Source organism: Lissotriton vulgaris, chromosome 1_1 (genome assembly GCF_964263255.1).
Source record: "Lissotriton vulgaris chromosome 1_1, aLisVul1.2, whole genome shotgun sequence".
NCBI classification, from domain to species: domain Eukaryota; kingdom Metazoa; phylum Chordata; class Amphibia; order Caudata; family Salamandridae; genus Lissotriton; species Lissotriton vulgaris.
In genome coordinates, this window is record NC_141685.1 from 1,770,308,007 (window position 1) to 1,770,335,264 (window position 27,258).

General features: G+C 44.6%; 1 protein-coding gene across 1 annotated transcript in view; it reads right to left on the reverse strand.

Annotated features, from left to right (window-relative positions):
* Positions 1–6,787: 6,787 nt before the first annotated feature.
* Positions 6,788–27,258, reverse strand: part of HAL (histidine ammonia-lyase) — a 372,837-nt gene continuing 352,366 nt past the window's right edge. Inside the window, exons 19-21 of the mRNA XM_086919081.1 lie at positions 12,064–12,172; positions 11,891–11,960; positions 6,788–7,281 (exon numbers count right to left, since the gene is read on the reverse strand). Of these exons, the coding sequence (XP_086775207.1) occupies positions 7,144–7,281; positions 11,891–11,960; positions 12,064–12,172 (317 nt within the window). The 3' untranslated portion in view covers positions 6,788–7,143. The remainder of the gene's footprint in view (positions 7,282–11,890; positions 11,961–12,063; positions 12,173–27,258) is intronic.

The following is a 27,258-nucleotide window of genomic DNA, read 5'->3' on the forward strand; positions in this document are numbered from 1 at the left end:
TCCATGCGTGCTGCTAGGAGACAGTCGTAGCTCGGCGTGCATTAAGATATGAGCCGGTCAAGTGCAAGACAGATGCACAGGTATACTCAGCACAGGAAATGTCAATAAGCGTACAGGGGGGCTACAGCCCCGCAGTATGGCGGGCATGCCAGACAGGTCCGCATTTTTTTGGCGGTAAGCAACAATCCAACAAGTAAACAATGGTTAGGACCAAGCTAAATGCAAGTAGCAGCCCCGGCAAGCCTGGAGTGGGGTAAGATGGGTAGGCATCGATACAGAAAGGAGGCGGAATAGAAGTTTTTCCTCCGACAAACGTAATGACAGTGCAGCTATGTACGACACGCCGGGTTGTCGCATGGCGGGGGGCCCCAAGGTTCACGAATGGGGGCAAGGACTTAGTACATCAAAGGTGCCTTAAGTCATTCAAGGGGGAAGGGGGGTCCCGTATCGAGCGCTAATAGGCGGGCCACAACCGTCCTATATAAGAAAATCGGTACTAGCCGAAGGGCACTAGGGTAGCGGTAGAATCTGGCTTCCTTCCTGCAGACCTTCACTAGGGCCCACAGTCATTGTTACGCCCGGAAGGTGAATATTAGCCCTAGTCTTCTAGAAAGCCGAGCGTGCCAGTCAGCATCATTGCTATGGCTCTCAGTATACCACATGCAGTCATGACTGAGTTGTTTAGGGGTACACATAGAGGAATTGGGGACAGAAGCATATCCAGAAGCACCCATAAAATAGGGTGCGGGAGATAGAGCAAGGTCCATTTGTGAGGAGGCGCCCTTGGCAGTATGAGGATCGTCAGCTCCTTTCACGAGCAACAATCGCAGGGGTATTGAAGCGGCACAGCAGGGGTAGCGGGGGGAGGGTGAGTTTTGACAGTGGCCAACTCGCCCTGTGGCGTAATTTCTTGCAGCAGAAATGGGGGCTACCCCAAATATGGACTGATTTACTGGAATTTTCCCTTGAGAAGGGGGTTTATTATGGGAGCACCGGGCTGGCAGGAGGGGAGGGACTGACCTACTGGTGGTCCCGGACCTTTCGGCCCTACCCCGGGATACCTGAGAAAATTGAACCTTTTGGGGGAGTTACCGAGTGGTAGGTAACTCTGCCAGGGATGGACCGCGCTGCGGTGCCCTGGAAGTTATTAATATGGATAAGGTAAGGGGCCTGCTGGCACTTGCCATTAACCTTTGGAATGTTCCTCGGTAGAGGAACTCTGCCAGGGATAGACCGCGCTGCGGTGCCCTGGAAGTTATTAATATGGATAAGGTAAGGGGCCTGCTGGCACTTGCCATTAACCTTTGAAATGTTCCTCGGTAGAGGAAGGTCGAGATACTGATGATGTGTTGTCTACACAATCGACGAACTGTTTATCTGCCCTATATCCTACTTTCAAACAATCATGTGTGATCTGGTGGATCTTATTAATGGTGTTCTCATAACGATGTATGAGTTACTTTGACGAAGGTTGTCACTTATCATTGCACAATGAGTTGTGTTTTGTGATTAAAAAAGGCTACGCCCTTGGTTAAACCACTAATGACTTTGTCCATTTCCTTGAGAGTGATGCAGGGGGGCGCAGCGAGTGGCACGTGTGAGCGCACTATGATAGGTTGGCTAACGGTTTCTCTCCTCGCCACGCTTTCATGCAGAGAAAAAGTAATCGACCGGGGATTCCAGAGCAGACCTAGAATGTGGAACCCGGCTCCTTCAAAAACATTTGAAGTTTACTGAGAAAAAAGTTTAATTTGGGTGATGTAGGTATTTGTATTGCCGATTTGGACGGAAAAGCTTGAAAAGATATGCAAGACCAACTCAGTTTACTGATTTATGCTCTGGCCCTAAGCCTATAAGGTGTCTTTGTTTGGCGATTGGCAAAAAAATATTTTTCAGACAATATGATGTAGTCAGGTAACTTCAAAATGATAATCAGGAAAGTTAGGGTAGGCCGATCGGAGATTCCAATGAGTTGCTTTTGCAAATCGTTAGGTGGAAGATCACCATGCCCAAGGTAATTCAGTTAGGAAAAGGGCGAGTGGGGGAAGGAAGAACCATGCCAATCAAAGTTCAGTGGCAAAATGTAGTTTTAGCACAGATGTTGACTTTAGATACAATAGAGAAGTTGGTATGAAATTAGACTGACTAATTATTAACTTTGAGAAGGCTGTGGTGAATTCTCTGTGGTTCAGGGATAGCCAATGAAAGATCTTGTATCAGCCGTGCCACTACCAGGACCACCCCTTCAATGAACTTGGGTATTGCAAGTTCTGTTGCGTTCAGTTATGGATGTTAAAATGTCAATCATCGATGGCTCCTTCTACAGCTTATTCAATATAAACAGTGGTTCTGTCGGGTATGTCACTTCATTCCTTCAATACATGAACTAAATTCTTTGTCGGGTGCAATTCATAGTCTTCTAATTACTTACGACAGAGCTCCAACCTAAGAGCTTGCTCAACATACAAATCCAACATCAAAGAGGTTCAGGGTATTCATCCGTTTTTAATTTATGAATTCGTTTTTTCATTCATAAATAACCCTTATACATATCATACTTTTTAATCAGGACTTATTCACAATTCATAAATATTTTTCGAAAAGCGGCGCAAAAAAATTAAGTGATTATAATGTGACAAAGTGAAATAGTGACATTCAAACGTGTTTATATACAAGTGAGTGAAGGAAAGGGGGGAAAAGAAAGAAGTAACTAGTCTTCTGGCCAGTTTCTATATTTAGTTAAAATTATCCCAGTAATCCACTTCAGTTGGATATCATGAAACGGGATATTCTGTACTGATCCAATGATATCAGTCTCGTCGACGTTTCGACCCTATGGACGCCTTAGTTGTGGGTCTAAAGCGGGTCTTCTTCAGGACATGGGGCTGTGGTAAAGCGCCGATGGGCTTTCGTGAGTTGGACCCGGGGTTAATGTTAAAGAAGTTATTTCGTCCGCATTGGATTTTAATCCCTTAGTTGACACACTTGGTGCCCACAGAAATTTCCAAAGGAGTGAGGAACCACGTGGGGCTTGGAGTAATTATATTGTTCCTCTAGCTAGAGTGCTACATCGGATTAAAACCGTATGCATTGAAACGCAGTGTGGGAACCATTGATTTTGATTACTGGACCATCTGATTAACACAACGTTGTTGAGCTAGAGGAACAATATAATTACTCCAAGCCCCACGTGGTTCCTCACTCCTTTGGAAATAAAATCCAAATTAAAAGGGATTAAAATTCAATGCGGACGAAATAACTTCTTTAACATTAACCCCGGGTCCAACTCACGAAAGCCCATCGGCGCTTTACCACAGCCCCATGTCCTGAAGAAGACCCGCTTTAGACCCACAACTAAGGCGTCCATAGGGTCGAAACGTCGACGAAACAGATATCATTGGATCAGTACAGAATATCTGGTTTCATGATATCCAACTGAAGTGGATTACTGGGATAATTTTAAGTAAATATAGAAACTGGCCAGAAGACTAGTTGCTTCTTTCTTTTCCCCCCCTTTACTTTACTCACTTGTATATAAACACGTTTGAATGTCACTATTTCACTTTATGTCACATTATAATCACTTAATTTTTTTGCACCGCTTTTTGAAAAATATTTATGAATTGTGAATAAGTCCTGATTAAAAAGTATGATATGTATACGGGTTATTTATGAAAGAAAAAATGAATTCATAAATTAGAAACGGATGAATACCCTGAACCTCTTTGATGTTGGATTTGTATGGTGAGCAAGCTCTTAGGTTGGAGCTCTGTCTTAAGTAATTAAAAGTCTATGAATTGCACCTGACAAAGAATTTAGTTCATGTATTGAAGGAATGAAGTGACATACCCGACAGAACCACTGTTTATATTGAATTTTATTGCTCAGGTTCTGAGGGATACTGGGTTGCCCCATGGTGATTTACCTTCTACAGCTTAGACTGAATCTATGCATCACCTATGTTCACGCAGCATCCATTTTGAGTCGCTATTGATGATAGATAGCGGGAGTTGGCTTAAAGAAATCTCTTGCCTTAAATGATATGACAACCACTACTAATTTCATATGCAGCTTGCGTTTTAGGAGTATGGTTAAAAGTTTCAGCATACAATCAAGTTGCAAAGTAAAGTAACATGTCGAATTACAATGTTTGCCCTTTACGTCACCAATTGTTTCTTTTCTTTATGAACGTAGCTTTCACTTGTTGAATTCCAGCTCATCTGTTTTCCTGCTCACAGCCCTAAGTTACGCAGTTACATCCCAATTCCAGGAATTGACAGCCCACTTGCACTTCTTAAAGAAAAAAAATGTTTTACCACAAAAGGTTTGTTTCTAAATAAAATATCTTTCTTCAAGTTCTTGTACGAACTCTTTAAGTTCAGCAGAAACCTCTTCTATCCTCATGCCTGCTTGCCCAGGGGGACTGCTGGGAACTGTATACATCTTATGATCGCTCATGCTTTTCCTTTCTGGATAGTGCTTTTCTTTTTTGGATTGTGTTATAGGTATGCTCAGTTACTTTCTGCGACAGCAGACAGAGTTCATAAGGCTTAGCTGACTGGTCAGAGAGGGAAGCTTCCTCATACTTGTGCCAATCTGGAGGAGAAAGTTTGGGTAGTTTTATTATCCTTGGTTTAGGTTTTAACATTGCTCTGGGGGTATCTATTACCACCCCCTGTGCTCATAAACTCTGTTCTAGATTGTGAATATACAAAAGTTCGGAGAGGCAGGAAGCCGTACTTTCTGGCATATTCACCCTTATAGGCTGGGATATTGCAGCTTTTTCCTTTTACACAGCCAGCCCTCTCGGGTGGAATTCAACATTCTTATTTCAGGTTAGACTCCATTGCTCCCTGATCCAGTAGATCACACCGCGCTCATTGAGAAGGGGGCTTGATTTCGATAGGCTGATGAAAGGAGCCCTGGTTGATTTAGCCTCAAGATGATGCCCTAACTCCATCGCCTGTTGCTTCTGAAGAGGGTTACACACTTGTTCTGACACTGGGATTTACCTTTTGCTTAATGCATTTCTGGGGTCTTTGATTGTATGTTCCCTGATTCAAATACTTTCTGTGAAGGAGCTTCGTGGTCACAAATCTTCTTTCGCCTCACTCAGTTTTGTGTGAGGTGAGAAGATTTATCGCTTTGTCAAATGTAAGGAAGCATAGGTGGTCCAAGATGACCAATTCCATCACTTGCTTCTATGGAGGTCCAATGTTGCTGGTCAGGTGCATCTTCTACTGCTAACCTTAAAGTATTTCTTGAGTTAATGCAATAATCTCTGGGACTACAAGATGGAGAGGATATTTGATTTCCTTCACAAGTTACAATCTATTTGATGGTTGTGCTCGGGCGGGAGGTACCGGGCAGCATTTGGTAAAATCTCACAAAGTAAGGACTGTGATGAGTAAGGCTGGCCCAATCATTTACGGTGATCTTCATTGCCACTTCGTGGCTTCCCTCTCACTATCTCGCCCCGCAAAAAAAGATCATGGCCAGTTTTACAAATAAGTAACATTGTAATTTGATTAAGTGCTTTACAGCAGTAGTACGCTACTCTGGAACCCAAGGTTAGTGGGTAATCCAGCTTGGTGTTATACAGGATTGCTAGACAGTAGGGAGTCCAGAGGGTTCATATGGGAACAGAAATGTGGGAGGAGAGCTCTCTTTTACACAAGCGGTTGGATTTTAAGAAAATAGTTTTTGTAAATGGTACAAGTCACTGTCACTTTGGTGAGAATGCACGCCAATACATAAAGACTGAGGATGAGGACAATTTGGACTGGAATAATGAATATTGCCCGGAAGTAATTGTGTGTAATGGGCAGGTAAAATGTATTTAAGTGATATTCCATCATAAAAAAAATGAATATGCATTAGGCTTAAATGTGGCGGTTCTTTCACTGATAGCAAGTTTATTTCTGCTTCCAAGTCCAAATGCTAGTCGGGCCAGGTGATTTTATATTCATAGTGGTTTGGCAAGTGTCTTTGGAGAGGAGCCAGTGTTGATTCTGCTGCAGTAATCTTGGGACAATATTATGGAAAGTACCCCGGGGGCACAACGGGCATGTGCACCCGCTTTGTGCCCCAGGGGCACCTGGGGTATTGCAGAAAGGGCGACAGACACTTATGCTGCCCTTTCTGTAATACATATAGCGCTGGCACACATATAGTGTCAGAGCTATCACCAGAGGGTGCTCCCCCATTTGCATGGGGGCCTGAATCCCATGCATATGAGGGAATCCCTTGGCCTCTGCACCCGCGCCATATCATAGACATGGGATCAGAGGCTAAGAAGCTGTCAGAAGGTGCAATGCCAGTGCGCCACCTAAAAAGTGGTGCACTGTCAGTGTGCTCACAGATAATAGCCCTCTGGAGGGCGAGACTGATCCTATGGACCCCCCCCCCCAGACATCCCCTTTCAGGCGGCTGTAGTCACTCCCTGCACCCGCCTGCAAGGGGATCTCTAATCCTCCTAAAAAGTGCAGGCGGGTTGCCACCAGCACAGTGAAACACGGGCTGGCTGCTTCAAAGCCGCTCTGTATTTAACTTGAATGTGCTGCTCCAGGGCAGCACGACTTTGCGGCTGCACTGGGGGCAACGCGCTCAATATAATATGGTGCACTCTCCTTGTGTGAGCGGTGCAAAGAAAGCGCACCATATTCATAAAATATGGCCCCAGGTGGGAATTTGTGTGGAAAGCGATTATGAGAAAGAAGCATGTAGGGGATGGCTTCCACGTAACAGATGCTCTTTCCGTAGCAAAAGAAGCATTAGGTATCCAATGAGGTGTTTCCAAAAATAACTTTATTCATACAAATAACCTTTTTATTATATTTAACAGCAGGAGCTATTCTTGAAGCGAAAAAGCAAGAAGGGATGACACTTTTGCAAAGCCAGTTGCATAGAGTAATTGGCAGTTTAGAGACCAGAATGAGAGGTCTAGAAGATGCAGTAAAAAGGTTCCCTATGCTCAAGACGAGCACCTGCCTTCTTTAGGTGAAAGAAGTATGGATAAATCTGGTCTCAACTCTACCGACCCTGGGCACTTACATATAACTGAGAGTGTGTTGTTACAAGACCACAAACATTCTATTAGCTGCTGATGCTCAAGAAACGTAATACAAGAAAGACCAGTCTGCTCTACTGCTCGTTATGATCATGGAGAGAACACATGTTCATTTTTGAACCCAGCAAAAAAGCTGTGGGCGACACTGGTCTGGATTCGGGCATGTGTTCCATTCTGTACTTCTCAATATAGGGGACTGCCACCTCCCAAACCTGTGGAATCAGAACAAAAATGAATCAAATATCATAAAATGTTAGCACTCCAATGTCACCAGAATTTACAGTTCATTGACACAGAAGCTCCTCTCCTTACATTACTAATTTAATATCGAATTATTTGACCAAATGTGGTGAGAAGTTGCATTTGCATAAAAAAGCGAATATATTAGAGATTTTTATTTGAAGTCATAACACATCTTTTGAAAATATACATAGTATATTGGCTACTCATAAACATTAACATGTCATATCAAAGGCTTGTGCTGACCATTTATTAAATTCACGTTACTAATCTCACTTTGCAAGGACTTTAAACAGAAGTCGTTCAGTGTCCAAATGGAGTAGTCTGGGAAGCAATCACTTGAAGACTAAGAACTGCAACAACAGGGCTCTTAGGGCAAGGCTTAGTTGGAAAGAGGTTCTGGGCGCATCCACCATTGTACTAGTAGAAGCCATTTTAGATCCTGCTGCAGTACTGTAGCTGAGAATTTGTATGATAGGAGAAATAGATAGGCTTCCTCCGAAGGCAGGCGCCATGGAAGAATGCAAGAGGATTAAAGAAAAATGAAACTATATTGACTCCACAAGGCAACCATTTGTTTACTTAGAATAATCAGGAGTGTCACATTCTATTTTATTTGAGGACTGTTGCACTGGACACTTAGCACCTTAGATGCGGCGCAAATATCCCTCCCCAGTGCTGCGCTGTCCATTGGAACTAGTGCTGAATGGACGTCCAATGGTCGTGCGCAGCACTGGGGAGGTAGTGCTGCCGTCAGCCAACGCCCCGACGCAGCACTTAAGAGGTTAGTAGTGAAGTAAAGTATGTATGTATACCCCAAGCTAGATAACGCACCTTATGCCATATCGAAAGAAATAATTAAGTCGCTCTTAATACATCAGCTCTAGACACATCCAAAAAACACATACACGAGGGCTTGTTAGCAGCTTACGCTGCCCCCATCACCAAAAAATGGAAAATGCAGTGGCCAGCGCAAACAGTGGGTGTCTAGTGAGATATCACGTGGCCAAGCTTCACAGTTCATTCAGCTTAGGTACAAGTACCACACTTCCACTACAATAATAATCCCCACAAAGACAGCTCCACACAGGTTAGGCCAGCACGCTATTACTCTGCCTCCCCAGAAACACCATTCACAGGGAATACCTTAACATTCATTCCTCACAACGAGGGAATGTCTGTGGAATTTTCCTAACAAGGAACCCTGCAACCTGGGCATACCCACAATTACAGACAAACTCTGCACCAAAGTGCCAAGCAACTGGTTAACATGCACTACACAAAAACCATGTTAAAGTCTGTCATACCCTGTTTGGGGGCTACGGGGAAAGCAGGGGGTAATGGACCCAAACTGACTTATAGTGGACCTCAACCATGGGGGATGAGGAAATTTACCTCTGATGTCCCAAAGTCCATCCTACTATGTGCCTGCACAATAGGACAAGTACAACCCCTTCATCAGTTGAATCTCAGTGGTAGCAATCCAAACAATCTCAAGCTTCTCGGGGAAGTAGAGTTGGAGTGCTCAAGCTCAGCAAACTCACATGCTTATAATAGCAGCTTGTGCAACCCAATACTTGCTTTCTTCTCAAGAAGAAAAGTACTTTTAATGAACACTAGAACATAATACTACACATCAAGATAAGCATTCGGCGCAATTTGGTGTCCCAATACTTTCAGTGGGTTTGAATCGCCTCTAAACTACTGATCCCTGTTCTCCCTCCCCATTATGTTTCAGGTGATTCCCACCTCAGATTGGGTACCTGGCATGGTTAGGCTTAGGTGAAGATTACCCCAGTACTCAGTATAACGCAGTATCAAACAGTTTTAAAACACAAATCCTTCACAAATCCTTCACAGTTTGTGATGGGGGCTATTTCAGCACCTGCCTGGCTACTCATGGACTCACTCACCCTGCAGTCTTTATTGGCCTCCTCAGTCCTTAGTCTGTGAGTGATGCGCCAGCAGTTGGAAGCAGCTGCATAGGGGAAGAGCTGGATACTCTTCAAGGCTGGTCTACCTAGTGTTTGTGGCTTCTGGCACAGACAGTCTTGGTTGCACAGGAGTTCAGGGTCACTCTGTGACTCTGCGGTGCACCTACCTGGAATCTTGTGGAAGAGTCTGGGGCCTAAGACAGCAGTGCATGCAATTCTCTCTCTGCAGTCCTTCTCTTTCATTTGCCCTCTGCATAAGGGTCATGCTGCACCTTGCCCCTCCTGGGTAGTCACTCCTACTGAAGGGATGGCAGGATCCTTCTATATCTCAGAAGGCAGGTTAGCTTCTAGACATTTCTGGACAGGTAATCAGCTTTCTCATCACAGTATGAACTTAGGTAATGTCCCTTCACCTTGGTGAAACTGGCGACACGCAGACACATGCTCTGGTTGCACAGTAGTCCTCTGAGCACTCTCTTCCTTAGTCACAGAGAAGGTGGAACTGGAACAACAAGTGGAAGAGTGAGCCCCATTTCCATAAAGTCAAAGAAGACAGGAGATGTAGAGTCAATGTCTGGAATTTTCAGAACCAGTTTAGTTTGGTTTTCCATTCAAGTGTCTTCTTCAAACTACACTCCAGATGCAGCTTTTGTGTAAAAAAGATGCTCCTCACATCCGGGTTGTAGTTCAGTCTGAAGTACCCACAACAGAGGCACAAAGAGGTGTGACCTTTCCGCCCCTGGTGTCATCAGCCCCACTGGGGAGTGGTAAGGGTAGTGGGTAAGATAAAAGAGTGGCCTCATCTAAGAGGTCGCTTTCACCTTGAACAAGAGACTGCAGTCCCACCCTTCATCCTCACCATCTACCAAATGGCAATAGTACCTGGAGATTAATCAGCATCTCTGCTCAACAACAGGGCTAACAGAATTTCTTAAGGATCCTTATCATCTGCTCAACTTAGCAAAAGGGCTAGCAGAATTTGTTAAAGCAGCCTGGTCTCCTTTGCACCAAAACTGTCTCGAAAAACAAACTCATCTTTATCTTGTGTACAACGCCAAGCTTGGAGTATCAACAATGGCTCCCAAAGACCTCAAATTCTCTGGTCCACTCATACACACCATGCACTCATCAGGCAGGCTACACACAAACACACACAACGTACACTTGGAATGTTAGCGCTACGATCAAGGTTAGTGCATAGAAGTAGAACTTTACATGACTGGGCCAATAGGCCTCCACTAAAATGACTGATAAAAAGGTCTGGCTACAAATATGGTATCTTACCGGCAGTGCATGATAACATGCTTGGTGCACCCCCTTCCAGGCCAGGGGACAAAATGAATAAACAGGATACCAGATGCATACAGTCGGGCCCGAAGGGCATGGGAACATGCAAGCAAACCATGCAGGAGACATTATCATCCCAACAGATGCCCCTTCCAGATCAGACTATCAGAACTTTACTCCATCATTGGAGAAGCATGGTCATTGGAATCATCAAAACCCGCATGAAAACCCATTTGCATTCTCATCGTCCATTCTGGCCTTGTGCTCCATCTTGCAGTCTAGACCTTGCAGAGAGACAGACCATCACTCAAATCTGGGATTCTCACCTTTCATTGTCGTCAACCATTGGAGTGGTTTCTGACCTGTTTGAACCACAAACCTAGTACGAAACAGGTACTGTCGGAACCATCTCCAAGTCTACAATATAGCAAAGTCTGCCTTCTCAATGGCTGCCTGGTTCTGTTTTTTTAGCAGTAACCTACAACTAAAAAAGGCCACCTGATGCTCCCTACCCTAGACACTGAGTTGGCCCAAAACCACTCCGCCTCCTTTGTTCGTGGCATACATCTGTGTTTGGTATAAAGTATAGAGTAGACTGAGGTCCGGGGCCTACAGCTGCATTGCACGTTGCTTCAGGTCCTCAAAAGCTTTTTGACATTTGTCAGTCCACCTCACCTTCTTGTGCTTCTTCTTGGATGTTAAATCTGTCAATGTGCGAAACTGTGGTCCAATAGATATTCCTAGACAGGCTCTCACTTATATTTTGGTAGTGGACATTTCCCACTGCGAGATTGAACTGAGCTACAAATGGCTGTTACTAACTGAAGTATTCAATCCATCTCCTTTAATTTCAGTCAGTAATCCTAATGGTAACAGGTGTGCCAGATCGGTCCTGAAGTTCAATAGGGCTCAAGCTGCAGCTCACTAAAGTGGGTCAAGGCCAAAACATCTCTGAACTCTTTGTGTTCCCACATAGTTGGGATGTGTCCTATTGGTTCGGGCTGGACTCAACCTTTTGGGTCAGAACCAAGATTGACTGCATTTGATTGATTCCGGTCTGTAGTGGCAAAGTGGGTAAAAATAATGGACTAGTATACAACCATAATAATTGCTAGCGGATAAGAGTAATTCCAACATTCCATTCAACACTTTTTTCTTCACAGAGATATATTTGATGTACATAAGGATAAACAACCAGGGATGGATTATAGAACCTTTTCAGAGTACTCAGATGGCATTGAAATGTGGGTGGGTGGATGTGTCCACTACAGCACAGTTTATTATAGACTGAAAAACACTTTTCTATGTTTCTAAATATAGATGTCTAAACCTATCAACCACAAAGAATAGGGTCATTTACCTTCTTTTCTACAAGCAACCTGTGAACTGCGTCAATATCGGGCGCCATGAAACGGTCCTTCATCCAAGGCCTGATGGGCAGCAAGCAGAGAACATTAGTAAATAAATAACTATCACCAAAGCTAGTAGATCTTCAAACTGTAAACCTCTATGGAAAGTTGTGTTTGCTGTTACCTTACAACAGTGCGCACAAGGTCATAGACTTTCTCCAATGGCGTTGTGGTTCTCAGTGGGCGTAAAAACTCGATTCCCTGACAGGCTGCAAGAAGCTCAATGGCAAGGACTAGATGAAAAATAGATATATGTGAATGGATCGGGTCAGTTGATCTCACTGACAAAAGTGTTTATAGCATTATACGCTTTATTTTAAAGGTAATAAAATCATCAGAATCGCTCTGACAGTGCACAAACACATTTTCCTTTAAGAGGCATCCAGTGGCATTTACAAGAGAAGAAATAGAGAATAATACAGCATAAAAATACAGAACATTAAACCTGATTCATGTAACTTATCAGTTTTGACACATTAGGAATAACTGTTTCAATAAGTTCATCTTCTTTGCACAGTTTGTTGGAGGCAAATTGATAGGCAAACAATATTTCCTTTTAAAAGCACATTCCGATATACACAATGACAGCAGTGTAGCTTGACTACTTAAAAGTTATTCTAGCAACATCTATTTTCCTCCTCTGCAAGGAGTATAAAATATGACAGGTGGCTCTTTGTCAACATTGCATTTAAAGAAGGGAGAGCAAGAGAAGAATAAGGAAGATGTTATAGTAGAGGTAAGAAGCGTGACATGAGTTTTTCTAAGGAGGATTTTGTGAAAAACATGAAAGAAGACAGAATTTTGAGCAGTCATGTGAAACGTACCAATAGGGTGGCCTAATAAAGTTTAGCTAAGTAAGCAGGAGAGGCTGTATCCTATTGTGGTATTTCATTGTGTCATATTGTGGCTTTGGGATTGCCTTGCCTTCACTGAGTGTGATGGTGGAATTAAGTACTTGTGGTACCATTGGGTCTGCGTGGAAGAGTACTTAAAATGGACCATGAAGGCAACTAGAGTTAAGCGAGCTATGAGAAGAGAGATCAGAGGGGACTTCTAGTGGCCTGATTTGGACAAGGAGGTGGATGGTAAGGTAACACCAATGTGTAGCTTGTGCATGGATTCACAAATGGTAAACCAAAACTGTATTCTAGCTGGTAAGGGAGCTTGTGAAACTTAGTAGAGCATGAGAAAAGATTGCATTAGACATTTCAGTGTGATATATACTGTGCATGGTGGAAACAACCATGTGCTGTTGGTAGTAAATTATTTTTTCATGATTGCCAGAAGTGAAGTTTGTAATCAAAGGTAATGATCAAAGTCTTGGGAGAATTATGTAAAAGAAAGAATTGCCATCCATGATTATAACCGATAATGGAAAGCAGCCTGTTTCCCAAGAAATGAAGGTGTTCTTGAAGAAATTGGGATACGAAAACCTCTATATCATCCACAAAGTATTGGGTTAGTGGAAAGTAGGAATAGGGTAATAAAAAAAGGGTTACATCATGCATTTTGTTATGATCATGACTTGAGGGAAGCCATGAGTACGTTGATTTGGGTCTACCATACAACACTCAATATAGTTGTAGAAAAAACATCTTACAATTAATGTGTGGTAGGGAGTTTTGATAACAATTGGGACAAAGCTGAATGGTAACTGGATCTGAACAGGTGACACAGAATGAACCAGTGATGCAATAAATGACAGCGATGCAAGAAATCATAGTTCCAAAATTTTGAAGACAAGATAACAAGATTAGGAAGGAGCAGTCAGGGGTTTTTAAGCCACTATAAAGTAGACAATGGGTAAATAGTAGGCTTCTATGATTTTTAATTTATTATGCCTCCAAAATTCTCAAATTTCATATGTGAAATTCTATGCAAAATTTTTCACAACTTTTTCAGGAGGAGACTTGTTCAAGCAGAAAATGTTTCTCAGGAGGCTTCTTCTCATGACGTTTGAATCAGAGGTATACTTCTGGGTCCAAATGTAAGTTTTGCAAAAGTTATTAAAATTTCACATCATTAATATTTACAAAATGAGATTTTGAAATTGTGCACAGGCTTGTCTGCGCTGTTGTGGAAAGAGACTATGCGCAATTTGTTGAAAAGTGTGCATACATCTGATGGTGTCTTGAAGGATGTGAAGAGTTTTGGTTCTAGTGGTTGTTTGGATTTGAATGAGTGGGCAATAAGGTCTGCAAGATCAAAGAGAATTCTATCATGGATAGAAGTCTGTAATAAATGACTGTGCAGCTTTTCTGCAACCATGCTTGTGGGATTTCTTGGTGCCAAGTTGCTATACGCCTGTAAATATTATAGTGTTATAACAGAATAGGTTCCATTTTTTTAAGGTCTTTTCCCTGACAGGATTTATCTACTCACTTTCATTGTTATTTAAAGTTTTTTATTTCACTATGTAAATACTGCAATATGTCAACTTGTTTAGTTTGCTATTAATGCGTAGGAAGATGGGTGTGCAATAGTCACCTTTCTAGCCGTTATTTTTTTTTGTCAGTATTCTTTCTTCAATCCTGTTCACCTGTTAAATACGTCCTCCCAAGTTTGATTAAGAGCTGCCTTCATGTTTACCACCTAAGTGTTTCTAAGCTGCTCTGCCGTTCATGTGACCATGATGCAGCCACAGTTTCTACATCATCCATTTTATTAGTTTGTAGATCTGCTATTCTGGATCAATTGCACATTCCATCACCATGAACATCTTCAAAAGCAACACCAGGGCAAAAATAGACAATGGAAGAAGCCTGTGCTTGTGAATAACCATCTCCCATTTTGGACATCCACTGAAATGATTTGTGTAATCTCACCACCCAATGTACAATAGTAATGGACTTTTTTGCCACAAGCCTATCTTCTTTTTTGAGGGGGCATGTGGGGAGGAAAAATCTTTCTTTCCATAACTCTATCCACACTGGTCAGATGGGCTCCAAATAAGGGGACTCTGTACACACCTGAAATATGGGGTGGGGGCCAGTCATCATGCAATGCAGACCTCTGACCTCTTGGTCAGGGCCCTGCTCTCTTCCCCTGCAGCTCCGCTGGTGAGTGCCACTGCCCGCGCTGTGCCGCACTCTGCAATGCGAGGGGTTCAAGGCCCCATACTCTGTTTGCTGTCCTGTTGTTTTCGTTCTGCCTTAAATGTAAGTGCATCAGTGTAACTGTTTGTGCTTTATTGTTTTTGCCTTATTATAATTGTGTAATCGTGCTGTTGTCTGTTTCTCTGTTTTTTGCCCACCTTTATGGCCTGTTTCCTGCCTGTTTCCCACCGCTGATGCCCCCGTGGCCCCTCCCCCACTGATTCCTCGTTCCCGCCTCCCAGTTGTGATTCCCTCCCCCTTCCCTACTTAATGGTGGTGGCTGCACTCAGCGGGCGCGGCAAAGGCAAGCCTATGTGCGCCCATCCGTGACCCAACCACGACCAGCGCCAGGACCCCATGATCTCTAACCATCCACTGCTACGGCACAGCCTCCCTCCTTGCACTCAACCCTGGGAAGAACAACTGCCAGCTGCACCACCCATGGACAATTCTCCTGCCGTCACTGCCGCCAGACCTTCAACACCATCAGCACCGACCACGGCCATGACCCCAGCACTGAACGCCAACACCTCCGGAACCCTGAGGTGCATCCTCCTCAACGTGCACAAACACACGGTTGAGATCTAGGACTTCCTCAACATCCTATCACCAGACGTCGCCTTCTTCACTGGAACCTAGACCAATGCCGCCTCCGCCCGACATCGCCACAGCCATCCCTGACAGATACAATATCCAGAGGAAAGCCTGCCACAACCGCCCATGAGGAGGACTCACCATCGCATACAAGAGCTCCCTCCGACTCTCCACCTCCACCATGAATGACTCCCTGTCCACCACCGAACACCTTCCCTTCTAGATCCAGACCAGTCCCAGAACCACACTTCATGGCACCTTTGCCTTCAGACCCCCCGGACCGCGTGCATCGTTCACCACGACCATCACCGACCTCATCGCACCACGCGCCATTGCATCCATGGACTACATACTCATTGGAGACCTGAACTTCCACCTCGACCACCCCAGCGAACCCAACTCCACCAGCCTCCTGGACAACCTTGCCAACATCGGCCTGAAACAGATAGTCACCATGCCCACCCACAAGGCAGGGCATACCCTAGACCCCATCTTCGCAGGAGGTAACAGCATCCATTTCAGCCACACCATGCAACCCCCGTGGACGGACCACCACTGCGTACACTTACCTGTCAACTAACCCACCACCCCAAACCTACACCACACCCCCACAAAGAAATGGAGCAAAATCACGAAGGAAAAGCTGAACTCCACCCTCAGCCGCGACGCCCCCACCACCTCAACCAATGCCAACCTTGCGGCCAAAGAACTCCACAAATGGATCTTCAACTGCGCAGACTAGCTTGCACCCCTACGCAACTCCAACAGACAGTGCCCCAGGAAGGCCACCTGGTTTACCACCGACTTCCAAGAAACCAGACACACCTGCAGATGTCTTGAGAAGAATTGGAGAAACAACAAAACGCTAGAAGATCGCACTCCCTACAAGAACGCCATGACGGAGTACCAGCAAGGCATCAGATCCATCAAAAGGACCTTCATCCAAAACGAAATCCTCGCCAACTCCAGCAACTCCAAGGAACTCTTCAACGTCATCCAGGAATTCGCAACGAGACAGGAATAGTCTTCCTGTCTCGTTGCACCACACCCAGGACTTCCGTTGTTTTAAGAAACTTCTTAAAACTCATCTTTTCAATCAGGCTTTCTAATCTTTCTCCTTCGGCTTGTGTGCAGTCCATATCGCGCAAGGATACTCAGGAGTAATTGAGCGCATTATAGGTCTCATATAACATAACATAACATAACATAACATAGCATAACATTCACCAAGCCCCCCAGCAAAACCCCAGACATAACTCCCGCCGAGGACTTCGGCGACAAGTTCAAATCCTACTTACAACTGAAAATCAAAGGTCTTTCCGACTACTTCAATGACCAAACACCTGACACCAAAACTACCTCCCTCACCAGCAACACCAGCCCGTCTACCATCTCCTCCTGCACTCCAGTTACCATCGAAGACACCACCTCAACCATGAAAGGAATCCACTCAGAGGCCCTCACGGACCCCTGCCCACCACACCACCTTCAAGACCATCACCTTTCCCAACAACTGGAAATGCACAAAAGTTAGACCCCTGCTCAAGAAGCCCACGGACCTCAAGAACGACCGACTCATCTCCTCCTCCCTTTCGCGGTCAAAGTCACTGAGAAGATTGTCAATGCCCAGCTGACAAATTTCATTGAAGAAAACCCCATCCTCGACCCCTCCCAATTCGGATTCCGCAGCAACCACAGCACAGAGGTCACTCTACTTGCCGCCACAGATGACATCTGCACAACCCTCGACCAAGGACACACCATGGATCGTACTCTACCTCTCTGCAGCGTTCAACATCGTCTCACACTGCCAGACTCCACGACGCTGGCATACAGGGAACCGCCCTCGACTGGACCAACTCCTTCCTCACCGGCAGAACCCAAAGGATCAGACTGCCACCTTCCTCTCCGAACCCACGGAAACCAACTATGGAGTAACCCAAGGATCGTCGCTCAGCCCCACACTCTTCAACATCTACATGGGACCCCTCACCGCCATCGTCCGACACATGGACTCAGCATAGTATCCTACGCAGACGATACCCAGCACCTCTTCTCCCTCACCAAGGAACCTGTGACCACCAAACTCAACTTCCAGGAAGGAATGAAGGACATTGCATCCTGGAGGAACAGCAGCTGCCTGAAGCTCAACTCGGAGAACACAGAAGCCCTCGGACCCTCCCCCTCTGCATGGGACAACACTTGGTGGCCCACTGCCCTCGGCAGCCCTCCCACCCCCACGGACCACACCCAAAACTTCAGCATCATACTCGTCTCCTCCCTCTCTATGGCACGACAGGTCAACGGCGTTGCCTCCAGCTGCTTCAACACCCTCAGCATCCTCCGAAAGACCTTCAAATGGAACCCCCCGAATCAAGGAAGACCGTCACCCATTCACTCATAACCAGCAGACTGGACTATGGAAACGCCCTCTACGTCCGGATCAACAAGTCTCTGCCCCACAAATTCCAGAACATACAGAACACTGGATCCAGGCTCGTCCTCGACGTCCCTCAAAACAAACACATCACCCAACACCTGCGTACCCTCCACTGGCTCCCCACTGAGAAGACAGTCACCTTCAAGATACACACCCATGCCTACAAATGCCTCCACAACACCGGCCCCAATACCTCAATGAGAGAATCTCCCTCTACTCACCCAAAAGAAAACTCCTATCACCGACCTCGCCCTTGCAGAAACCCCATTGACCTGCAAAGCCACAACAGGTGGAAGAGCCTTCTCCTACATCGCGGGCCAAGACCTGGAACGACCTCCCTATCGACATCAGACATGCACCCCTCTCTGAACATATTCAAGAAGACACTCAAGCATCTCCGTTCAGTCGAAGAGCCAGGTCTTATCCCCCCCAGCGCCGTGAGACCCTCTCGGTGACCAGCCCGCTTACAATTCTCCTGATTGATTGATTGAATCAGTGTTGCCACAAAACCATCCCATGCCTATAGGTTTATTATGACCTCACTGGCAGGCTTGCTTGTTACATGTGCTAAAAGAGGCAATCTTACACCCAGGCACATGGGCAGCTGGTGTATTTTACTCAAATTGCTAGCAAACAATAGCACTGGCATACCGATGGGGCCAGCATCTTTTCCACCTCTTAAGTCCTTAAAGACTTTATATGCTCTTGATGGGTGGCGCTATAGTCAGCACATCTTTATATATGCCCATAGATGAGCACAGTGACAAGTTGGTAGCTACGTCACCGCATGGAGACAGGCAGATTCCATCTCACCATAACCTTTTTAAACCAAAGGCAAGCAACAGTATTCACTAGCGTCCTGGTGGGCCACTTGTTACTAAACTGTAGACAGATGTCCTATGTGATAATCCACGTTTAATCCAGAAGCAGGAGCCATAGGATACAGCATCAAGAAGCACTACCAACCACCAGTCAAACGCCACTCCATCTCTCAACATTCACACACAAATATATAAAAAAACATCCACATTAACCCTCTAGCTGCTGAGGCTTTCTCCCCACTGTCATTTGGTCCTTTTATTGATGTTTGGGGAAGTTTGTGCTTGAGTCTTCAGAGCTTTTTTCAACAAACGTATCCAGGACAACTTTTTGTAAATTTTTCCCACATGTAGGGGATTTTAAAGATAGCAAGTGTTTTTGTATTTCCTTTGAGGCAACCAACAAATAAGCCAAAATATAGCAAAATGTTGGGGGGGGGGAGGGGGAGTGTGGGGGGTTTGAAAAAAGGGAAAGACATTTTTTTTCTACAAAAGGATCTTTACACCTTTCAGAGACAAGCATAGGTGAAAAACAAAAATGAAAAAACAATTAACTACTGTATTTGCATTTTCCTAGATTGTGGTTGATTTTTCCCTTTTTTTTACAGTCTGTAGTGGAAACCGGAGTAACAATCATTGGTGAACACAGAAAGCTAGACATTTCTAAAAAGTAGACATAATTCTAAATTGTGTAAGAGGTCGTTTATGCATATCACTAATGGGTTTCTCAAAGAAACTAGCTGTTGAAATTCAAAAAGAATGAAAATATCGAAATAGGTTACGTTTCAACCTATAATTTGTGCCTAAATAACATATTTACCAAAGTAATACACCATTACAACCATCAGACGCTTCTAGTTGCATGGATTTATGGTGCTTGCCGTGTGTCCAAAAACACTTAATACCCAGAGCCAAAAACAGAGCTACTGCTTATAATGATATGTCTAGGTCTCTACGTTTCATAAATTCCCAGGTTATATGGTTCCTGGGTTGCCGACTGACCCAGAACCTGTATACTGCAGCCATTCACCAGAGCAAGTCAGAGGATATTGGCATTTACACTCTCTCTTTACCCCCTCTCTGCTGGCCCATATGTGATAACCAGACCCTCCAAAAATACAAATATTGTCACTTGCCGTGTGGATGAATGAATGATGTGCATTTGTAGAGCGCACAGCTACTCAGCAAGAGAGTCCTGGTGTTAAATAGTCTTTCTAACAGATCCAAAACACTCCTAACCATGAAATAACCAGATGCTCTAGGCTTGAGGGGGGAAGAGCTGTTGTTTCAGCACTAGGGATGTGGATAGGCCAAATGTAAGGATAAGCTGGCCCCATTGGTGTAACAGAACCCCGCTGTGCAGGTGGGCCCCGGGCTGCGGGGGGCCCCCTCACCCCATTACTCCGGCCTGAGAGCTCGGATTAAACCCCCCTCAACTTTTGTCATGCCAATGGCTGGCCCCCACCCATATTATTTATATTTCCCTGGAATCCAGTGACCTTTTTGGACCTCCTAGGGCCAGGTTGGGGGCAACTGCTCCAAACTTCCCCCTCAGAGAGGAAACACTGTTGGGGCCTTAGTAATGAGGAGTTTAGACAAATGTGTGCTCGCCTCTACTTTATTCATTTACATGTATAAAAACATCAGTGGGGTAGTGAGCTTTGTGCTCCTTGGGAAACCCTACCAATCTGTCTCCCATGGAGGGCAGAAGGTCTCTTGGCCATGTTCTGGGTTGGGTCGGAGTGGGCTTTCAGCCCCCTTGTGGGGTACATTAAATGAAACTGCCCTTATATATCTCTGGGATCAGCAGAAAGACTGCTGGGGCCATGATTAGGGGTGGGCAGACCTTGCGGAGTTCTACTTTGCAGTTAGATAAAAACTCTTCACAATTCCTGAGAGTTCTGCCCACTCCCCTTACATACATGAATAGATGCGGACATTAACCCTCTGATACCATAGAAGGTGGTAAATTTAATTACTCATGAAGGCTGCTGTCCCATGGGCTGCAGGGGTTGAAGGGTGGGCAAGTTAGGGTGGCTGTTGCCTTTTGTGGATTGCAAAGGTCAGGGTAAGTATGAGGATTCACAGGGACACACCTGCTCGCAGCTGTGACCAGGATGTGCTGCTTCGGGCATCATTAAGCTGCATAAAGAGTGGAGCTTAGTGGGCGGCATCGCAATGGTGCAAGGAAGCTCGTACCACACCGAGCAACTGGGGTAGCGGGTTATTAAATTACAGCAAACACCGCGTCGCATTATTGTTTTCAAAATATCAGGGAAACCTAATTGGGGCTACAAGCAATCTCTGCCATGCGCGTCACTGCGGGCCCATTAGGAGGTGCAGAAGCAATATTGTGACCTCAAATCAAATGCTAATTTGAAAGCTAATTTTCCATTTGTTGTATAATGAAAAAGAATCATTCATTCCTTAGCTAACAAACCCTCTGTATTGTATTGTAATTGCATTTATATAGCGCTTACTACCCCTGACGAGGCGTCAAAGCGTTTTTTCGGCGAGTAGCAAGCTACTACGGGACCCAGAGAGGACTAGTGTTGAATTAGTATAGTGAAACATGCAAGTACATTTTAAATGGTGGCTAGGTTAGTCAGTTATTTGGATTTTGAATGATAGCAGAAGGATAGAGGAGGACAAAGGTTTGTATTTATATAGCGCTTGTTGACGCACGCTATTCAGGAAGCCTACAAAGGATTAGTGGTGAATTAATATGGTGAAATATGAAGTAAAATTTCAGTGGTGGATATTAGTCAGTTACTTGGCGTGAGAAGGATAGCGGAGGGATAAAAGGGGAAGAAAGATTTGCATTCATATAGAACTTGTTACTCCTGTTGGGTGTTGAATCGCTTTTCTGGCGAGTAGCACACCACTCCGGAACCCATAAAGGATTACTGTTGGAAATTAGTATATTAAAAAAAATGAAGTAATTTGAGTAGGGGATATGTTATTCAGTTATTTGGGTAGTATACTAGTATAGGTTAATATGGAATTTAAGAAGTGAACATGTTAGTCTGTTAATTTCGATTGAAAAGGATAGTGGAGGGATAAAAGAGTAGGTGACTTTTAAAAATATTTTTTTTTTTTAGGTCTTAGCAATAGGAGGAAGCTTTTGGATAAGTAAAAAGGAGTTTTGGGTATTGCTAAATGAGAAAAAGGGCAGCATTTCTGGCCCTAGTCCCGACCAGTCTCGAACAGGCCCGAACAGGCAACTACCCTTGTCCTCTCCGCCCTTAACAGGCTCAAACAGGCAACTACCCATGTCCTCTCCGCCCTTAACGGCTCAAACAGGCAACTACCCTTGTCCTCTCTGCCGACGCCTGGGCTGAGATGCCCTAACCTGGCCTTTTTTATAGCCCTGGTAATCAGGTGACCCCTTCAGCCAATGGGAACCCTACCCCTAACACTATCCAATCACAACACTAGCCCTAAAATCTAGAACCAATAGGAGACCAGGACCTTACTGCCAATCTTAGCCCTAGTCCAAGCACCCAATCAGTTCAAAACCCCTGATCTCTACTTCCAATAAAGGCCTTAGCCCTACCAGTAGTCCCAACCCAAGTCCAAGCAGTCAATGGTACATGTAGCCCTAGTCCCTACTTCCACTATAAAGCCTAACCCTACTCTCAGTCCCACAACTATTCCAACAACCAACCACTAGCAGACCAAATAAGATCCCAGCGACCTCAGACAAGGTTTGCTGGCCAGGGAGTTGGAAGCTGCTTCTCCTGTTCAGAATCTCCTAGGAGACAGACAGGCTCAATCCACACTTTGGACTTCTGCAGGTAAAGGCTTCACTAACTCGAAATCTGACAATACTGTTTGAATAAAACTTTACTCCCCCTGCTGGCCAAAAAACGAAGTGCACAGGCCCCAATAAATACAGTTTAAACAGCTCACAGAAGCACCCTCTGATGTAGAATATCCCTGTTGCTGGGGGAGCAGGGGGGCTGGCCTAACTGGCTTGTGAACAAAAAATGGTGGCTGGGGGTGCACTGTTTTAACACACAGGTCTTAGCACAGAGCAAAGGAGAAATTTGGAGGGAAAACAGATTTGTTACCAAGGAATGAGAGGGATAAACTACAGAGGTTGGACTGCAAATCCCACAATTCAACACGTTAAATGCAAGCAATCATGGGCAGGGAAAACCACAAGTTTATAACCCAAAACAGGTGATAAAATATGCAATCACAGGCAGGTCAAAATTGCAATTTTACACTGTAACAACCACATGTAAAGACAGTAATCACAGAAAGGGAAAATCGTTTTTTAAACAACTTTTGTTTTGGGAAGAGACAGCACTAGTCTGTCTCCTTACCACTTCCTGGACTCTGCTCACTGCAATCTGAGCACAGGTAGACTGCAATTCACAAGATGGAGGAGAATGATTTGGGGTGCACCCAGCAAGGCCTTAAAGGGCCTGGGCAGGTGTGAGAGGAGGGCTCAGACTTTCCTGGTAGATGAATAGTCAATGGTCTGCTGGCCTGGGGGTGGGGAGCTGCTTTTCCTGTTCGGAATCTCCTAGGAGACAGACAGGCTCAATCCACACTTTGGACTTCTGCAGGTAAAGGCTTCACTAACTCGAAATCTAACAATACTGTTTGAATAAAACTTTACTCCCCCGGTTGGCCAAAAAACGAAGTGCACAGGCCCCAGTAAATACAGTTTAAACAGCTCACAGAAACACCCTCTGATGTAGATTATCCCTGTTGCTGGGGGGAGGGGAGGGCTATTATTGGGGAAGTGGGTCTCCCGATCTCATGCTAATGTTAGAACATCAGGGGGACAGTAGCAATCAATGAGGAGTTGCCAATCAGTCCTCTTTTGACACAATACACAATGAAGAAAACTAATCTTAGATAAAGACAGCCGGGGTCTGGAGGATTGCACTGCCCAGTCAAGTCACGTATGTTCCACAATATTGCCCACCTCAGATGGCCAGCTGCCACTTGACCACAAAGTTAAACATTCTTTCAAGGGGTATGAGAGGCAATATATATATATATATAAAGTAAATCACAAAGTCTGTGTTTAGAGAAAGAAATGAGTCCACATTGCTGTTTGTAGTCTTGGTGTGTCTTTAATACAGATGTGCTTGGTTTTTCATAGATGGTAGGTAATGAAGAATTTACCTCTGTCTCTGTCATAAGGGTCCGTGTCAGAGGCAAGAGATGTTTGCGTTAATTGCTTCGTATGCGGGCCGTGTTTGGTGGCGCCTAGTACTGACGGGACATCACAACCTCCCACCAGAACTAGACGCCACCGGACACGGGCCGCATAAGAAGCAATTCACGCAAACACCTCTTGCCTCTGAAACGGACCCATACGATAGAGATGGAGACCTATGGTCTCTCACTTAATGGACCAATAGTTCTTATAAATAAGAGGTACATTCTTCATTAACTTGTTACTGGTAGCCTTTTGGGGTCCAGGGGGGCTAGGGGGCACCTTTGCCAACTGTTCGAGGGAATGATTAAGGGGCAGCTTAACTTGAGGCGGGGTGCGCAGGAATGCTCGTACTAAAAATGAAGGAAACAAACATGTGAGCCATGGAAACTAAGCCAAAAGGTTTAACAGATTTATTTAGAAGGTGCAACTTCAAGAAAAAGGCATTTAAAATACAGAATACAAAATATAGTGACCTTGCATTCATAGAGAGTCTTACCAAACAGAAAGCATTTTTATATAATTCTCAATAGGACTCAGAAGGCATTGAAATCTTTTGAAGAGAGACACTTCGGAAAATGCAACATAGGATGTGCAGAGTAAAAACCTCAAAGACACATTTATAAATGCATTATGAAAAACTTAATTTGAATCAAGGAAAATGTTCTCAGAATGCAAAACACATTTGAGCTAAAATGCTGAGAGTACTCATGTTTAAACCTAAAAGTTAGCAGCCTTGCAATTATAAGTATCAAACTCAGTAAGAAATCACCAATTTAGAGACAAAATAGCATACGTAGCACATACAGCAAATACATTGGCAAGTTAAATTGTATCTTAAAATAAAAAAAACAAGAGCTCTTGGGGAGCACCCACACCCGCCTGCCATCTACCAACAGATGGGTGGGGTAGTCCCACAAGAACCCCGTGGGCTTTCTTTTATACTCTTTAATGCAGTGAGAAGTGCCTACAGCAACATCATCTCATGCCCACATATACTAGGTCAAGGGTTATATTCTCAGGCTAAGCGCTTGTCTTAAATTTCATAGGGCAAGCAGAAACATACATAGCAATGGCCTGGTTGCCACATCTATTCCCCTGGTCTGACGTTCTTGTGGTGGGAACTTTTCTATTCTCATGTTCAGACCCAGGATGTGGTATGCTATATGTCGACAGGATAGAGGGAGAGACAGTGAACTTTGAGACAGTGAACTTTGCGCACATGGAAAGGGTGGGGGCTAGCTTGACTGGAGTAGTGTACCTCACAGAAAGAAGCTGGCTAAGATTTTTAGTCAGACAGGCTTAGAGCCTGCTGTAAAGAAAAATGGGTGCAGGGCTCTGGTCAATTTAACAAAGGGCCTACAGAAAAACAGCAGGGCCTACGTAGGGGTTCATGCTGGCTGAGTTACACGGATGGCCCAGGTGTGGGCAAAAAGGGCCTAGGGGTACTATATGATAAAATAGACCCTGCTTCAACCTAGTCCCGACATGGACAGGAACACTTACGGACCTAACTATACTCCCCTGGCGAGATTACAGCACCCTCAAATCACCCTGAAGAAGCCCATGTTTGGGCAAAACATGTTGGCTGTTCATCTATGAAAACCAAGCACATCTGTATTAAAGACACACCAAGGCTACAAACAGCAACTTGGAATCATTTCTTTCTCTTAACACAGACTTTGTGATATATATATATATATATATATATATATATCTTCTCATACCCCTTGAATGAACAATGAAGAAAACGTTTAACTTACAACAAACACTTACCTGATGAACTTAACAGACACACCTATTTCACCCACTAAAACGAACACGTTGCTGCCAAAACAGCTAGAAGACAGTTCCAGTGGCTTGCATGTCTGACACCCTCGCCTAACCTTTGAAGAAACTTCAGCTGAACTTCAAGTCCCAGAATGCAGCCTGCATTAGTCTGCCACACTCACAAGCTGTTTATATTTATGCATAAGGCAGGTGTGCGAGTCTTACTTCGGCTGGCTATGGCCTGCTGGGGTCTCCTGTTAATAAGACCCCCCTCCTCAGGCCTGCCTAGGGCACACAGTGGGAGGGTAGGTGCCAGACACAGGAGCCTTGGCAAGGTGAAAACACAATAAACAGAAAACCCCAGAAAGGTTAATTCAGTTAGAGAAGACAAGCAGGCGGCAGGGATGGAGGGTGGGGAATAAAGTGTTTTAACATTGAATGCTCTCCTTGTGTCAGCACCGGCTGCCTCACAAGCACACAATTAGCTTTGGGACCTTTCTTTAATGCAGTCACCTCTTCTGGAGAAGGGTGCCCCCACCCAGGGCCCCAGGACAATCTGTTTTGTATTACTTGTGGCAGTAAACACTGCTACGCGGCGGAAGATGAAGTTTTTGCCAAAACTCTGCACTCCAAGGGGAGCGCAGAATAGGCAACACTCAGCAAACTCCACCGGCAGAGTGACGTTTACTACCCTACACTAGTTATTATGGAGTTGGAGCAAGGAGTAATGCCTGCTTGGGATGCACCGCCCCCCCCCCCCTTTTGTCATTGAAATAATATCCCTGTTCTCAAGTAGGTTTCCTTCCTCCCTTGGAGTAGATTCATGGTAACCGCCCCTAACATATCCCCCAAAGCAAGGCAGAAAGAATTCTGAGCCCCCTCAATTTTTTTGAATTATTTTCCCTGGTGTCTAATGGGTTTTCTAACTTCACCCCCAGGAAAGGGGACTGGGAGTAAAGACTCAATTTGCATCCCGGAGCGACAGAATAATTAGTTTAGCTATTTGGAGTGGGTCCGATGCCAGGGTGGGCCACCACACACCCTTTTTTTCATAACTCCTTAGCATCTAGTGTGCTTTCTGCTCCTTAAGGGGCAGCTTATGTGAAATTAAACACATTTAGAAAGTATCCTTCAATATAAAAACAAACAGAAACATTTGTACTGGCACAAAAGATTCTAACTCAAGAATCCTACAGTTGTCATTTTCACCCTGGTTTTGTATTACAGATGGAGTGTTTGTCTATCTGATACCTTTCAGGGAAATAATTGGTAATTGTGTAATGTAAACAAAATCTGACATCATAGACCAATTAAAAAAATAAAAGCTTTAAAGGGAAGGTTCATCAATAGATTACTCTCTGTTCAACTCTTTAGCAAGGTGAGAGCAAACTGGGAAAGCGGTAGTCAATATTACTAGACTGTG